The sequence below is a fragment of the Solanum lycopersicum genome, chromosome 12, assembly GCF_036512215.1.
Source record: "Solanum lycopersicum chromosome 12, SLM_r2.1".
Taxonomy (NCBI): Eukaryota; Viridiplantae; Streptophyta; class Magnoliopsida; order Solanales; family Solanaceae; genus Solanum; species Solanum lycopersicum.
The window spans coordinates 24,286,473-24,304,160 of NC_090811.1; the positions used below are offsets into that span (position 1 = coordinate 24,286,473).

Consider the following 17,688-nt stretch of genomic DNA (forward strand, 5'->3'; position numbering starts at 1 on the left):
CAATTCACCGGACGTCGTGGACGTTGCTTGACGTCTTGTCTCTAAAACTTCCTAAATGTTTTATAAACATTATTCTAGGCCTTAGAACAGTGTTACCAACCTTAGACCAACATATGAGACTCTAGATTAGGTCTTGGACTTTTGGGATGTTACAGAAATGGTACAAAACTAACCCCATCTACCTATTGGCTCCAAAATACCCTTCTCATCCACCTTTGGTTTCAAAATTGACTACTTATTTAGTTGTTTTATATTTAAACTATTTAAATACTTTTTGAAATACGTGGCATTAAACTATTTGTTACAATTTAACTTATTAATGTAATTTATAAATCAATCCACTACCCAACCATCACTAATTAAACTCCATCCAATTAATAAACCCGTCCCATTACTAATGCAACAACAGGAAAGCTATTGTCAATGAGTGTTTCTACAAAATTGAGGCGAAAATGCCTATAGAAGTAAATTATCATACATTTAAGTCCTCAATCAAAAAATATTATAATTCAAGTGTCTAAGTAAAAATTACCGATAAACTTAAGTCTGACAATGTTCATCTTAATTATTTATTCGTCTCAATTATGTGATGTTATTTAATAGATAATTTTTTTAAAAATAATATAATAAAGGTTTAATATTTACAACAAATCATAGATATTTATAAAATTATATTTATAAAAAGTGCATGAATTAATTAGGGATGTACTGTTTCTTTACCTTTAGTCATAAATTTTGAATTCAATCTTGAAAGAGAATCCTAGTGAAAGTGTTCTTCTAAATAAGCGATACAACCTAAATTTAATTAGGATTTTGATTCGAACTCGAATAATTTTGTATGTCATTGCTACGAATCTGTAATTTAATCATGTTTTAGTAGTGTTTAGGGCGATTTTGATATTATAATTGTTTTTAATTGGGTGGGATTTAATTTATAATGAGTGTGTAGTGGGTTGATTTATAAATTATATTAATAAATTAAATTATAACCAATAGTTAAATGCTATTTAAATATTTTAATTTTAAAATTATAAATAAGTAATCAATTTTGAAGAGGATCTGTTTTTGAGCCAATAGGTGGATGAAAAGATATTTTGAATCCAATATTTTATACCATTTTTTAATATTTCAAGAATACTTTAGGTCTTTTTTTCGTTCTTTTAATACAAAACCAAATTTTTTTTGTCACCCACCAAACAAATTAAACCAAATCAAAAGTCAATTTTTTTTTTCCATTTAATTTGATTTGTCCATTCGATTTAAGTTTAATGTTTGAAATCTTTTAACTCTATAAATTACAGAGATACAGTATCTTTTGTTTTCGGACAGAGAAGAGGTGCCGTGCTTCATAAATCAAAACCTTTGCCCGCTCTATCGCAGGCACAAATTTCCTTTACATCATCTTGAGAAAACCTCGAACGATTCATCAATGGCTGGTGTAAACAAACGAAAACGAGGAAGAAAGCCAAAATCAGATCCCCCTGCAACACCAGACATCCCAACATCAACTTCACCCCACATTGACGATGTTGTTTTCTCAGTTAGCAACGTTGAGCTAATCGATCCACCTCCTTCTTCCACTTCCCACCGTCCCCGTCCCCGTCCTCGTCGTGGGAGGCCGCGTAAAACACCTCTTCTACCCAAACTCACCAACCCCGAAAATGGAAAAACCCTAAAAGTCACCTCCCCAACACGACGCTTAATCGATAAACCCAATGGGGTACCGTCTCTCATTTCTTCTGAGACTACTATTATAAATGCTTCTGTTGCTAGGGTGATGCCCGCCATGGATGCTGTAGTGAAGGTCTTTTGTGTTCACACCGAACCCAATTATTCCCTTCCCTGGCAGCGGAAGCGACAGTATAGTTCCAGTAGTAGTGGTTTTGTTATTAAAGGAAGAAGGGTTCTAACCAATGCACACTCTGTTGAGCATTACACGCAGGTCAAGTTGAAGAAGAGAGGGTCAGATACCAAGTTTGTAGCCACTGTGCTCGCTATTGGAACTGAATGTGATATTGGTGAGCTTCCATTAAAGTATCGTGGAATGGAAATTACACTTCTCCCATAATTTGAATCATCTATTCTTCTCCCTTTGTCCTTTTTGCATGATAGTGTTTGCTTCTGTGTGGAATTAGTGATGGTAGAAAAAAATATTACAATTGTCAAAGTTCAAATTTTCAAAAAATAATTTAATGATTTTGTATTTTTCTAGAATAGCAAATGTCATGTAAATTGAGACTAAGGGTGTTGCTTGTTTTAGGTGGGGCCTAATGATTACACTCATATCATATTACTGCCACCAACGTGAATTAATACTGCACGCTGTATTAGGTTTTATGTAGAAGCTTCTGGTAGTGAATCATTAGTAGTCTTCGGTTCACTGTTAATTTGGTTTTTGTGTTGCTATAGCGTTGCTTAATGTGGATGATGATGAGTTCTGGGAGGGGGTCTCACCTGTGGAATTTGGGGATTTGCCAGCGCTTCAAGATGCTGTGACAGTAGTAGGTTATCCAATTGGGGGCGACACAATCTCTGTGACAAGTGGTGTTGTTTCACGCATAGAGATATTATCTTATGTTCATGGATCTACTGAACTTTTGGGGCTCCAGGTATTCAATTTTCACTGATGAACTATTATAATATTCTTTCCCAATTTGATGATCCAATTGCTCTTGTATCTGACAAATGTTCTTAGTTTACAGATTGATGCTGCTATAAATTCTGGAAATTCTGGTGGGCCTGCTTTTAATGATAAAGGAAATTGTGTAGGTATCGCATTTCAGTCCCTTAAACATGAAGATGTGGAGAATATTGGTTATGTCATCCCAACACCTGTAATCACGCACTTCATTAAAGACTATGAGAAGAATGGTGCATATACCGGTAAGTCTAATGGAACTCTAGTTAGTCATGTATTATTAATAAGAAAAATGTGTAATTTATTTATGTTGGTCACATCTGTCTTATTTTATTGTAGTCATTCATATTTGGTTACAAAAACAAGATGAATGATGTTGAAATTCAAATGTCAACTTGAATGTGCGCTCATATATGATTGAATAAGATTAAAAGTGTATCATTTCTCACAGTGTAACCAATAGCATACATAGAGCATAAATTAAAGGTCACTTCAGACGGGTTTGCATTTGCCATGTCCTATGCAAAACTCAATTTGCACAAATTTGTAAGTGCATCATATGATAATTGAAGGTGGTAAAATTGGCTGCGATAAACTTAGAATCATACTCAGAGAACTGTCTCAAAAAGTCTACAATGCTGAAAAGTGAAATCAAGGCAGAAGATATACGTAGCTAAGAATAGAAGCATCTTCCCCTCGATTAAAGTCATGGCGTTTGCATAATCATCAGCTTCATCATGCACCTCTGATTCTTTAGAGTCCTGAAACAATTATTCTTCTTCCTCTGTTTGGTGGGCTTCTAGTATTCCAGAGTTCCTTTCGTTTTGCTGGGATGCTCTATTGTTAGCTTCTATTTCATCCGTAATTGAAAAACACCACCCTGTCAAGTGTGGGTTCAAGTTGTTTTGCAACTGAAATTGGGCCCCAAAAAAGGCTTCGGGCTGCTATCTTCTCTCCCCTTCTTCATTAATTGGGACACTTGCATTTAAATCTCCCTTCTCCCACTCACGTTCTAGTATTCCAACTCCATACATTAATTTGAATGCGTGTTAGGTTTTTCTTGTTCCATGTGACTCTCTCTCTCAGCACAACTGTCACAACTATTATCTTCCTTATGTATCTCTATTACCTGATGGTCCTCAAGGAGGTTCATCTTCTTCCCTTCGCCAGCAATAGCCATGGTTGATGTCTCACTCCATATGGCTATAATAAAAATTAAACCCCCGTCTTCAATCTCTACTTTTCAGAAACATGCCTTCCATCTCCTTTGACCTTCATTCTTGCCCATTTGAGATGGTTATTGAGAGATATTTGTTCCTCTGTTTCTATCCAACCTTTGCACTGCTTGCCGATTGCCTTAAAAATCTGTTCTGTCCGGAGTTGAAGAGGAGGAACCAAGATTCTTACCCATGTTTACTCTCTTTCTTGATTACTCGTGCAACAACCAATGACTAGATTCCACTATTCAAGGTGGGTTTTTGCTTTTTTCCCAGCTCCATTCCCTTAAAGAATTTGTTCTGCCATGGATTTTGTTGGAAACTCAAAATAGAACGGACTATCTGCCATTTCATAAATGTTCACCCCAAAGGCATTCTTCCAACTCGATACAGCCTGCTTTCTTATATCTGAATGTGTTGGTTTTTTTCTTTCATCGCTTTGTTAAAATGGTTCTCAGAAGACACATCCTCTCCAAACACAATGATTTACTTATCACTTGTGCTGACCAATACCCTGGTTGACTCTTTCGACTGCCATTTTCTTGTTCTGATCGCTTCAGCATATAAAAATTTTGGGCCTGCCTTCCTAGGGATGGTTGTAATGAAGGGACTTATATCTCCCTTAATGAATCTAACAATCTTAATGGCAATGCTCCTTCGAAAGATCTGTTGTCAATTTTCTACATAAACAATACATGTTAATTTACTGAACTTGTTTTTTCTTGAGCAAAAAAAAGTGCATGCTATTCCTTTTAATTTCCACCTTTTTGTCTATGTTCTGTTATCTCTTAAAGCTTCCTGTTTAAAGTGAATATCCACTCTATTGTTTTCGGTGGAGGAAGTTGAACCACAAAACACATTGGCGATAGAGGATGAGATAGAGGGAGATATGCACGCAACTCTTTGGGTCCATCAACACATAATTAAATTGAGCAAAGAATTTGGGATTTGCTTTGGTGGCTGACAAAGAGGCCATGTCTCTCTTCAAGAGAATAGATAAAACAGGCAAGCAATAAGACGAGCAACCAGACATGGGCAGAGATGCAGCAATGTCTACAACAAAGAAGAAAGGCATGCAAGAATAAAAGGTTGGTGTTTGGCATCCATTTTAAAGCAATGGGCTGAGAAATAATGTTAAGGGATAAACCATCATGGATCAATGAAAATGAAAGTAATTTCCTTGAATGCGAGGGGATTTAACAAGTGTGACATCAGAAGGGTGATAATTAACCTCATCCATATGGAAGATTGATATATTGTGCTTTCAGGAGACAAAATTGGAAGGTAATATTGGAGAAAAGGTTTAATAACTATGGGGGAATATGTGTCAGATATGCTCAATTGGATGCAAGTGGACAAGGGGGTGGGGGCGAGATAGTGGCAACTGGAATGTACTAACTGACTTGTAAGTTAACATGTCAATGGAAGTAGTTCAATTGGTATGACAGGGGTTTAGGCTCCTAACTGCAATAGGGAAAGAAGAAGTGAGGGAGGAAGTTGGGTCTGTGAGTGGACTGTTTAGTCGACCCTGGGTTCTGTCTGGAGACTTAAATATAGTTAGAATGTTAGATATCCCAAGGAAAAGAGTAACTGCAACAGAAGCACCAGAGCCATATTAGAAATTTTGAGTTCATTGATGATATGGAGCTGATGGAACCATTATGAGAAGGGGCAGCTAACGGATAAATCAGGAATCAACATAAATCATTGATAGATTTCTGATTTCTGAGGATCTGTATGAGATGATTTTTCTGCTTGATAAAAAAAAAGGAAGTTTAGAAACACTAATCAGGAGATACTAACAAGAGTTTGTCCTGACCATTCCCGGGTGTTTCTAAAAATGTGGTAGCTACGAACGTAACAAATCATACTTCCAAGTTCAAAAACTGGTGACTTGAGACCAAAGGTTTTTTTGACGGAGTACAAGAGTGGTGATCATGTATTGAGATTGGAGGCAGGCCAAATTACATGCTTGTTGGGAAGCTCAAAGCTCTTAACAGAAAATTGAAGGAATGGAACCAAAACAACTTTGGCTATATGGAATGGAAAGAATGACATTGTGAATTAGATCAATAAGCTTGATGGCACACATCAAAGAAGACAGCTTACTGCTAATGAAACTTCCAAAAAGGCAAGCATTGTCATGAATTTTGAAGAATATGCAAGAAGAGAGGAATAGCATGAGCCATGGACACAAAGATGTAGGGAACTTTGGCTTAAACAGGAAGATAAGAACAGTGAGTTATTTCAAAGAATATTCAATGCACACAAAAGAAACAACTACATTGATAAGCTACTGGTGGGAGGTGAATTCATTGAAGAACCAAAGATTTAAAAAGGGAGATCATACATTTTTATCATAATCTATATTCTGAAGCAGAGGAATAGAGAGAGACCTTCAAGTAATATGATCAACTACCCCAGTATTTCAAAAAATGAAAAATACAACTTACGAAATAATTTTGAAGAGAAGGAAGTACTAGAGTGTTTAAAACCTTAGTTGCGCGGACTCTCCACTTTTAATGCCGCACCCGTCTCAGATTCTCCAAAAATACACTACTTTTGGTGAATCCAACACACACCCGTTGGCTTTTTTGAAGAGTCCGAGCAACATAGTTTAAAACTTTGAGCTGTGAAAAAAGCTTCTGGCCCAAATGGATACACAATCAATGCTAGAGGTGATCATGGCAGACGTGATGGCTGCAATTTCAAACTTCCTTTCAATGAAGATATTTGTAAAATAGCTTCATGCTACTTATGTGGTATTAACACCTAAAAAGAGTGGTGCTAAAGAATTAGGAACTGTTCTTTAAAGACCTTTTCCTGAAGAAGAGGTGTTGAATGTAATCAAGCAATGTGATGGAGATAAAGCCCCGGGCCCAGATGGTTTGACAACGAGTTTCTTGAAGTTTGTTGGGACACTGTGAAGGTGGATCTGCTGGGAACTGTTTGTAACTTCCATCAGAAAGAGTTATTTGAAAAGTCTTTCAATGCCACTTTCATAGCCTTAATACCAAAGAAAGCTGGAGCTGAGGAGCTTAAGGATTTCAGACCTATCAGTCTAACAGGAAGTGTCTACAAGATACTTCCCAAGCTTTTTACCGGAAGGTTGAAGTCTGTTGTTGGGAAATTAGTAAATGAACATCAAATGGCATTTTTAAAAGGCAGGCAGATGATGTATGCGGTTCTCTTAGCAAATTAATTAGTGGATTCCAGAGAGAAACAAAAATTTCCAGGGATCTTATGCGAGCTTGACCTAGAGAAGGCATATGACCATGTTAATTGGAAGTTTCTACTGAAGGTGCTAGAAGACATGGGTTTTGGTAAAAAATTGATCAACTGTATACGTTTCTGTATCTCTACTGTAAGGCTGTCTCTGATTATAAATGGCAATAATGAAGGCTTCTTATCGTCTGAGAGGCGGTTGAGGCAGGGTGATCCTATATCACCTTTTTTGTTTATCTTAGCTATGGAGGGGCTCAGCCACATGATCAGGAGGGCAAGGGCAAATGGTTGGTTGAAGGGTTTCCAAGCTCAGGTGCAAGGACATAGAGTAGATTAAAGGGAAGTCATGCATCTGCTTAATGCAGATGACTCACTAATATTTTGTGAAGCTGAATTATCTCAGCTTAGACATATTAGGGCTCTTTACTATTTCTGAAGGCATTTCTTGACTACATGTTAATTGGCAAAAGAGTTATCGTTACCCAGTGAACAAAGTTGATAATATGGAGATATTAGCAAGTAATCTTGAATCCCAGGTTGCTGCCTGCCTTACCCACAAAGTACCTTGAGATGCCCTGGGTGCAAAGAACAAAGAGATAGAGGTTTGGAGAGAAGTGCTAGAGAGATGTGATAGGAGATTGGCATGATGGAAGAGTCATTATTTGTCCTTAGGAGGGAGAATTACACTAGTCAAATCTGTGTTGAATTCCCTTCCTTCCTATATGATGAGCCTATTTCCTATATCAAGAGTATTGTAAAGAGAATAAATTTGCTCAGAAGAACTTTTTTGTGGAATGGAAACAAGGAGCAGAAAAGTTACAACCTTGTAAAATGGGATACTGTAACTCTTCACAAGAAGCAAGGGGGAATAAGTATAAGAAACCCAACTTCCAAATCTCGTCTTTTGCAAAATGGTTATGGAGGTTCTGTACTGAGGATATGCCTTTATGGAAAAAAATCATCATTGAGAAATATGGACTTCAAAGTCACTGGATCACTGAAGACGTCCTTGGTACTTTTGGTTGTAATGTCTGGAAAACTATTCGGAGACTCTGGACCCAGTTTCAAAAAAATGTTCAATTCAAGGTCTCGGTAATGGCGTGAAGATTGAGTTCTGGAATGAACTTTGGATAGGTGAAAGGAGCTTGAAATCTCTCTCCCCTGATGTGTTCCTCCCCAGCCAACAGAATAGGGCCACTATAGCTCAGATGTGGAGTATACAAGGTTGGAATTTCAACTTCAGAAGGGCCCCCTAAACGATTGGGAGGTTCAAAGAGTTGCAGATTTTCTTATGGTGATAAATGATTTCAATGGAACTACCAATGCACATGACAGACCAGTGTGGTGCTTTTATAGTGAAGTCATGCTATTGGAGGAGAAATACTGGCCAACTGCAGATTAGGAGCTGGCCTTGGCAACTAATCTGGAAAGCCAAAGTCCTTAAAAGTTTCTTGTTTCGTGTGGTTAGTTTGCAGGAAAGCTTGTTTGACTTATGAAGTACTATAACGAAGAGGTAGACAGATTTGATCAAGATGTTTTATGGGTGACCAGGATGCTGAATTAAATAGCAATCTATTTCTACACCATAAAACATCTGCAAATCTGTGGAACATGTTCTTGTGTATACTTGGATTGAGTTGTATGGTTCCCAAAACTACTAAAAGTATGATGGACTGCTGGAAAGAGATTGGAAGAAGAGAGTCAGAAGAGGACTGGTGGGAATTGATCCCTGCAAGCATCTGGTGGACATTGTGGAAGGAAAAGAATGCAAGAGGCTTTGAAGGCAAAAGCAACAACATTCAAAAAATCAGAATGAATTGCCTTAGTCTTCTGAACTTTAAGTGTAAACAGGATAAGGTGGGGGATATAGAACTTTTTGATGATTTTATAGGGAAATTGTAAAGCTCCATAGACTAGCTCTTATGGCGTTCTGTTTTTTACCCTATGGGATGTAAGTGCTCACTCTTATCATTACTTGGATGATGGTGTTTTTGTGAATACACTGTTACCCGATCCTCAAAAAAAAAAAAGAATTAGGAAACTTTAGATCTATCAACCTTATTGGGAGTTTCTATAAGTTGATATAAAAAATTCTCAGAGACTCGAGAAGGTGATGCATAAACTGATGGACACTTGAGAAATGACTTATTAATAGTGAAAAGTGGACGAAGGGAGTAGCATTGTGTGCATTGAGATATTTTCTAGGATTTTACGTGTTTCACTTAAAAGGAAAGAACTGGAGAATAAAGGAAATTTGAAATAAAATTTACAGTACTAGTCTTCGTCTAAGTGGTGATTATTTATTTGTTTTGTAGTTTTGAAGACTCACACTTATTAATAGTGAAAAGTGGACGAAGGAAGTAACATTTTGTGCATTGAGACATTCTGAAATTTGAGAGTAAAATGACGTGGATTTGTGTAGGATTATACACGTTTCACTTAAAAGAGAAAGAACTGAAGAATAAACGAAATTAAATTTACAGTAATAGTCTTAATCGTCTACATGGAGATTATTTATTGGTTTTGTAGTTTTGAGGACTCAAACTTATTAATAGTGAAAAGTGGACGACGGGAGAAGCATTTTGTGCATTGAGATATTGTGAAAGTTGAAAGTAAAATGACGTGGATTTGTGTATTGTGGACATGATTTGATGAACTAGAAGCCTAAAATGAGTCCAAAATCTCTGACACATCGCCCAACATCGGTACAAAATAATTGGAAAAACTCCTGCTTTGACGCCATGAGAGGAGGTTGCGAAGTCCATACGAGGAAATCACCCATCCTTTTTCATCCGATGTGGAACTCTTCAACACGGACTTATAATTCACTAGGGATTCTTTGTATAACCCAAAGGTTACAGTTTTATTTATGATCAAATTCTACTGTAGACTTCTAAAAATCCTGAATTGTTGATCTTCTTGTAAGGAAGATTTTTACAGATCTTGTACTGGAGATAAATTTACGAAGTTATAGTTACGTGGGGATAGTAGTTGTTTTGAAGTTGAACTGATGTTTCCCGAGTATGCAATTATTGAGGATGATCTGCTGATCTACATATTCAACAAGGTTATGATGCTATCTTAATTAAAAATAAAAGAGAAGTCCAAAGGCTTTGATACTTTCAAAATGAATAACTGAATAATCTTCTTGGTGTCATCAAAAGGCCATGGCTAAGTCATGCATGTCCGACTATAAGAAACAATTATTTAAAATAGAAAGATGGATAGAATGTGTGACATAGGTTACTACCACTGGCACTCTTTTAATGTGATACAAAAGAACACCTTTGTGCTTGATGCATGAGAATCAGGTCTTATTTTCTCATGATGTAGCTTGAACATATGACTACTTTTTGCAAAAATGGACAAGCTACTATATAGAATTAATGTCTGCATATTATCATTATTTTCATTTTGTCCAGGGTTTCCCATTCTTGGGGTTGAGTGGCAGAAGATGGAAAATCCAGATCTGCGTTTATCAATGGGAATGAAACCTGACCAGAAAGGTGTCCGTATAAGAAGAATTGACCCTACTACCCCAGAGTCTATGATGTTGATGCCATCAGATGTAATCCTAAGTTTCGATGGGGTTGATATTGCCAATGATGGAACAGGTTGAAATGCTAACTGTGCTTTCTTTCTTTTGCACTTTATACTGAAGTTATCTCACCACCCTTCTTCTCAGTAGCTTACCCATTAAGCTCTAATATTGAAATGCATATATGCTATTGTATTTTTTACCTTATTGGCTAAAAAATGATCTCCTGATACTTTTCCAACCTAAGCTCTGCAACTAATGCAAACAAGTTTGATTAACAGTTGTTGGATTTACTATTAATTAACTCATAATTCTTCTTTTTTTTTCTTCCTGATGTTATTCTTGTGCTATCATTTCTTCTAAGTGGTAAAAACATTCATGTTGATGACCTGACTAAGCCTGATGGCAGTATTAAAGAAATCTTCATATTGGACGAGGTATTTACAGGAGAACTTTGTCAGCTGGTTTGTATTTGTACTTCTTGGAGTGTGTTTCCATTCCACACATTTGTTTTCGGAAGACGGTGGATATCTTACATGATATTTGCAATTAGAATGGTTTCTAATGGTTCAACCCATTTGGAAGAATGTTTGTCGGAGTTGCATGATAATTGCATATATTGAATAATTAATGCTCCTTTTTTATTAGCTTTGTCTGTTGTCACTCCTATTCAAGTTAATTTTATTTTCAATTGACAGTTCATATGATTAATCTCCTTTGATTATTTTCAGTTCCATTCCGGCATGGAGAGCGTATAGGTTTTAGTTATCTCGTCTCCCAAAAATATTCGGGCGACTATGCTGCTGTTAAAGTTCTTCGTCGTAATTCTGAGATATTAAATTTCATTATCAAACTTGCAACTCAGATGAGGCTTATTCCAGCTCACAACAAGGGGAGACCTCCGTCGTATTATATTATAGCTGGATTTGTTTTTACAACTGTATCTGTTCCATATCTTCGTTCAGAGGTACACAAATTGCTTTGCCATATTGATGTGTCATATCCTCAATACCACTGCCCTTCTCTTTTTATTCCTCATTCAGTGTCTTATTCTTCTCTATTTAGTTCTCATGATCAATGTTTGTGATAAATCTGAGTCCCCTTGAAGTTTCTTGCTTGTGTATGTTGGAGTTTATGTGGCTTATTGCCACTTCTAGGGGAATAATGCCTGTATAGCGAGGTTTATCATACTTCCTAGAATTGGCTTGATGGGATCATGAGTATTCTTGGTGGTATTATCAAATTTTATTTACAAGCAACAAGGCTTCCTTCTATCCATCATAAAAATGTCCTAGCTCATCGGTTCATCCCGGGACACTAGGATCGAAATCTTAGCTGAGGCAAAGTATATTTGGGTGATTTCTTACTATCCGCTTAATTTGGTTGGTGTAATTACATGGCCTCATGCTGATAGAAGGATAGGAAAATGAATATAAACGGTGGGTTCTTGTCAAGGTGCATAGCTGCACACAAGCTGGTCCAGACAGCACTATTATTTAAAAGAAAATCTTCTTATAGCTCATAAGTAAAAGATTTTTCAGAAATCCCCTCATTCCTATGTGATTGAGAGTAACATACTTTATCATTAGGACGTACAATTCTTAATGTTTACAGAACCGTAATAGATTAGTTTGATATAGCTTATGATTAGGATGTACAATAGGTAGGCATAGAGCTATATAAGAACCACCTATTTGCATGAGTTAGCTGAGGAGAAAACATAAAGAGTTGTATTGTTACACAATATTATTATATTATCTTCTTCGCTATGCAAAGAGGGTTCTTATTGTTGTCAGTTTCTGTGTTAGTGTTTTAGAGAATGCGTAGATTCTACCTTTATATAGAAGAGAACATGCTCTATATGGCCAATTGCGTCACTCTTTTCAATATTGTGCTTAATAGTGATTCATGTGTGCATACGATGCCTCATCATTTATTGCGATAGTTCTATTTTCTAACTCCTCCCCATGTGCATAACCAGTATGGAAAAGATTACGAGTATGAAGCTTCTGTAAAGCTGTTGGACAAACTCTTGCATGAGTTTCGACAATCACCTGATGAACAGATTGTCGTGGTTTCCCAGGTTATGCCTCACTTAAAAAATCATCCGTGAGAAGCTGCAGGATTCTTGTATTGAAGTAGTATCTGATATTCTGTTTTTTTTGCTTTATCAAATGTTTTTAAGGTTCTTGTTGCTGACATTAACATTGGATATGAGGAGATAGTTAATACTCAGGTTGGTGGTAGATGCATCTCTATATCTTAATATCATTGTTTCTTATTGAGCTGTCAAACAGACTTCCATTGATACCATCTTCCTGTCTGTGGCTTCCCAATTATGTTGTAGGTTCTTTCTTTTAACGGTGAGCCTGTAAAAAATTTGAAGAGCTTGGCCAGCATGGTAGAGAAGTGCAAGGATGAGTTTTTGAAGTTTGATTTGGAATATCAGCAGGTATGAACTTTCTGTTGGTCTGGGTTTTTTGAGAGATGTGTGGCATTTATTAACCCTAGTTTGATTTATGCAGGTGGTAGTCCTCCAGACAAAGACAGCAAAATCTGCAACATCAGACATCCTTACTACACATTGTATTCCTTCTGCCATGTCGGAAGATCTCAGGACGTAAATCATTTCAGCAAAGGTCAAAAAATCAAAATTCTTGTTGCCAGCATGACAATAGTCATCCTTTTTTTTTTTTGGTTTCCTGTGTCCTTGGCAAGCTGACGATTTTTTTGTAGTATTTAACTATCAATGGATGGTAAATTAACCTAAGGTGTTGGTTCTAATGCATACAAGAATTATTGAAGGGTTGTACCATTTTCTGAATATTGGATACCTTTGTAATAGATAGCTGTAGAGCAGTCCCATTGCCTCAGCTAGTGGATGGATTAAGGGTGTGTTTGGTACGGAGGAAAATGTTTTTCATGGAAAATGTTTTTCTGAAAAACAAGTAAATTTTGGACTTATTTTCTCATGTTTGGTTGGCGAGTAGAAAATATTTTCGAAAGTGATTTTTAGTGTTTGATTTATGAATGAAAAATGTTTTTGAGAGACGTTTTTTAGTTTTAGTAGAGAAAAAATAATTTATGAAATTATAAATATTTTTTAAAAATAAAATTACTATTTTATGGGGTGGTGGTCGGGGTGGGTGGGTAGGGGGGGGGGACTAGTGGGAGAGGGTAGGAGTAAAAAATAAAAATTTGAAGTTGATAGTATTTTTAAATAACAAAATTAATTTTTTTGGGTGTTGGGGGGGGGGGGGTGACCGCAACGGGGGTAGGAGTTTAAAAATAAAAATTTGAAGTTAAAAATATTTTAAAAAAACAAAATTAATTTTGTGGAGAGGGGGGGCTGGCCGGTGGTGGCTGGGTGGGTGGGTCAGGGATCGAGTGAATAAATAAAAATTTTAAATTGAAATTATTTTTTTGAAATTGAAGTTTTCCGTCCAAAAAAATGTAATTTGAAATTGGAGAGTTTTGAAAAATGTTTTTCTTAATTTTCGAAGGGAAATTATTTTCCTTAATTTTTGAAGGGAAATTACTTTAATTTTAAGGAAAATGAGTTGATTTGGAATACATTTTTCAAAATTTTTGTCCCAACCAAATATGAAAAAATTGAAAAACATTTTCTAGCTTCATACCGAACACTCTAAAGGTTTTTAGTTTTGTTTGTTGGGTTATATATGCGCAGAGTGTGTATCACATTCTCAGATGGAGTCTGAGCCTGTCAACATGAGAAGACACATTTCACCTATTTTGTTTTCCAAATATGGGTCATTGCTCAGAAAATAGATGATATGTGAAGTTATAGTATAGACGCATGTAGCTTCTGTGGCAAGTAAATGCAATACTGTGGGCTGCTTCCAACCAAGCGATAAATAGATTTTTGCACCTGTGAAAAAACATTATGCGAAAAGGCTTTGCTCATAGTATAGTAGATATAAGCGTAGGGGACCAACATGTGTTGTGATATAGTGGTGAGAGTGTTTGACCCATAACTAGAGGTTTTGAGTTCGAGTACTGAAAATGGAGAAAATCTTGTAGGGAGCGCTACCTCCACATGGGTCCTGTAGAGTACGATGTAAATTTAGTCGGAGATCTAATGTGAATTGCGGGACACTGGGTGGAAAAAAAAAGATATAAGCGTAGGAGAGCTGTAACTTCAATCAGTGAATGCACAAGTCTGCTATCAAATTTATAGGGGCTCCGGGAAGGGGAGTAATAGTTGGAACAACAATATAAATGTCCATTCCACTCAAAGGATTGATATCATGCACACAACTCGCTCTCGGAAATATGATTCTAATTTAAATGCAACTCAAGTTTTGCACGCATACATATGAAAAATTAATACTGTCTTTCTTATTTCATGCGATATAGTTTGATTTGGTATGAAATCTAATAAAGAAAAAAATACTTTTAAAATTTGTGGTTCAAAATAAATGATTTAAATTTGTATAGTTGCAAATCATTTCATTAAAGGTGAAATAAACATTTTATAGTAAAATTGTTACTTGATATAGAAATGTGTCATTTTTGTTTGTCTAAATTAAAAGAAAAGTAAATCACATAAATTCAGACAGATGGAGCAAAAACTAAAAACGCTTCATTTGATGAATTACTATTCCAAGGTAAGGGGTGTGTATATATATATATATATATATATTACAAAACCAATGAATAATCTCTACGTAGATTAAGACTATTACTGTAAATTTTATTTCCTTTAGTCTTCAATTTTTTCCTTTTAACAGAAACATATACAATCCCACATAAATCCACGTCATTATACTTTCAAGTCTTACAATATCTCCTGCAAAAAATGTTACTCCCTTCGTCCACTTTTCACTATAAATAAGTGTGAGTCCTCAAAACTACACAACAAATAAATAATACCCACGTAGATTAATACTGTTATTGTAAATTTTATTTCCTTTATTCTTCAGTGCTTTTCATGTAAGTGAAATGTGTGCAACCCTACAAAATATCTCAATGCAAAAAATGGTACTCCCTCTGTCCACTTTTCACTATAAATAAGTATGAATCTTCAAAAATACAAAACCAACAAATAATCTCCAGATAGATTAAGACTATTATTAATTTATAACACTAATGAGACTATATTTGTACATGGAATTTTCCAATCACTTTGAAAATGATGAAAAAAATAAGGTCTTCTATGATGAATTTGAACTTAAGTAGGGGAAGATGGAAGTGGTTGTTCAAGATCTGTTTGGAGAGTTCTACTACTATAAAGGTTAAGCTCACACATTTTGTCCAAAATCTAAGTTATTTGTATTTAAAAAATGGACAAAAACCAAACCTGATAAGCTTTTTGAATATTTAAAGTACTAAAAGGTTGCGTGCGCCGCTCCATCAAAGCTTGATTCCAGGTGAAGGTGAAACTCCCAGGCGCTGGCTCTGGTTTCCTGTAGAGCCAGAACTCTTGTAAACCAGCTTGATAAAGGGTAGTGGTAGGGACAGTCTCAGTACCATTGAAAGTGCGATTGTCGGGTATGTGCCACTTATACCATCAGCAGATGGGTCAAGGGCTCCTTCTCCCTCCCCTTCTTCAAACTCCGATTCATATTTTTCATAGAGAAATCTCTGATCAAGGATAGACCAAGAGCGTCAAAGAAGGACGGAGCAGGCACACTGACTACTCTGATTGGGCGTGGACTGGTAATCGGCAAGTTTATAGTTAAGGGACTAAAACCGATAAGTGTATAGTTAAGTAACCAAAACTGATACTTTTTTGAATAGTTAAAAGACTAAATCCGTTAAATATATAGTTAAGGGACAATTATAATAAGTGTGACTCCTCAAAATTACAAAACTAATGAATAATCTCCACGTAGATTAAGATTGTTACTTTAAATTTTATTTCCTTTATTCTTCAATTCTTTCCTTTTAAGCGAAACATGTACAATCCTGCACAAATCCATGTCATTACACTTTCAAGTTTCACAATATCTCATGCACAAAATGCTACTCCGCGTCCACTTTTCATTATTAATAAGTGTGGGTCATCAAATCTACACAACAAATAAATAATATCTCCGTAGACTAATACTATTATTGTAAATTTTCTTTTCTTTATCCCTTTCCTTTTAAGTAAAATGTGTGCAATCTTACAAAATATCTCAATCTAAAAAATGATACTTCCTTCGTCCACTTTTCCCTATTAATAAGTGCGAGTCTTCAAAAAAATTACAAAAACAATAAATAATCTCCACATAGATTAAGACTATTATTTATTCATAATACTAATGGGATTATACATTTGTACATAGAAGTTTTCAATCACTTTAAAAATGATGAAGAAAATAAGGTCCTCTATGATGGGATTCAACTTAAGCAAGGGAAGATGGAATAAGGTCTTTTATGATGGGCTTCAACTTAAGCAGTTGAAAATGAAAGTGGTTGTTCAAGGTCTGTTTAGAGAGTTCTACTACTACAAAGGCTAAGCTCACACATCTTGTACTAAATTTAAGCTATTTGTATTTTAAAAAAATAGTAAAGGATCTAAAATACCCCCGAAGTATTGAAAATGATACAAAATTACCCTCTATCCACCTATTGGCTCCAAAATAACCTTCCCACCCACCTATTGGATCCAAAATACCCTTGTCATCCATCTTTGAGTTCAAAATTGACCACTTATTTAACGGTTTTAAATCTAAACTATTTATATATTTTTTATAATACGTGTCAGTTAATTATTTGTTATAATATAACTTTTCAGTATAATTTATAAATCAATCCACTACCCACTTATTACTAACTAAATCCCACAAAATTAATAAACCTGTCACATTACTAATGCAATAACAGAAAAGCTATTAGTGATGAGTGTTTTTTAAAAATTTGAGGTGAAAATATCTATAAAAGTAAATTACTATACATTCAAGTGTCTAAATAAAAATTATTGATAAACTTAAAAGTCTGACTAAGTTCATCTTAATTATTCTTTCATCTCAATTATGTGATGTTACTTCATAGAATTTTTTTTTTGAAAAATAATATATTAAAGGTTTTAAAACAAATCGTAAATATTTATAAAACAAAATTAA

General features: G+C 35.5%; 1 protein-coding gene across 1 annotated transcript; it reads left to right on the forward strand.

Moving 5' to 3' along the window:
* Window positions 1-1,270: 1,270 nt before the first annotated feature.
* Window positions 1,271-13,422, forward strand: LOC101257445 (protease Do-like 9). The gene is made up of 9 exons (XM_004252141.5): window positions 1,271-2,018; window positions 2,410-2,609; window positions 2,703-2,883; window positions 10,503-10,694; window positions 11,350-11,585; window positions 12,600-12,701; window positions 12,804-12,854; window positions 12,966-13,070; window positions 13,144-13,422. The coding sequence occupies exons 1-9, from the start codon at window positions 1,430-1,432 to the stop codon at window positions 13,240-13,242; spliced, it is 1,755 nt and encodes a 584-aa protein (XP_004252189.1). The 5' UTR covers window positions 1,271-1,429; the 3' UTR covers window positions 13,243-13,422.
* Window positions 13,423-17,688: the final 4,266 nt, after the last annotated feature.

Bases quoted from the DNA above. Each gene is read 5' to 3' on its own strand.
- LOC101257445 (XM_004252141.5), top strand. From the start codon at position 1,430: ATGGCTGGTGTAAACAAACGAAAACGAGGAAGAAAGCCAAAATCAGAT. The intron at 2,610-2,702 runs GTATTCAATTTT...CTTAGTTTACAG, and splicing joins CTGAACTTTTGGGGCTCCAG to ATTGATGCTGCTATAAATTC. The intron at 12,855-12,965 runs GTTGGTGGTAGA...ATTATGTTGTAG, and splicing joins AGGAGATAGTTAATACTCAG to GTTCTTTCTTTTAACGGTGA.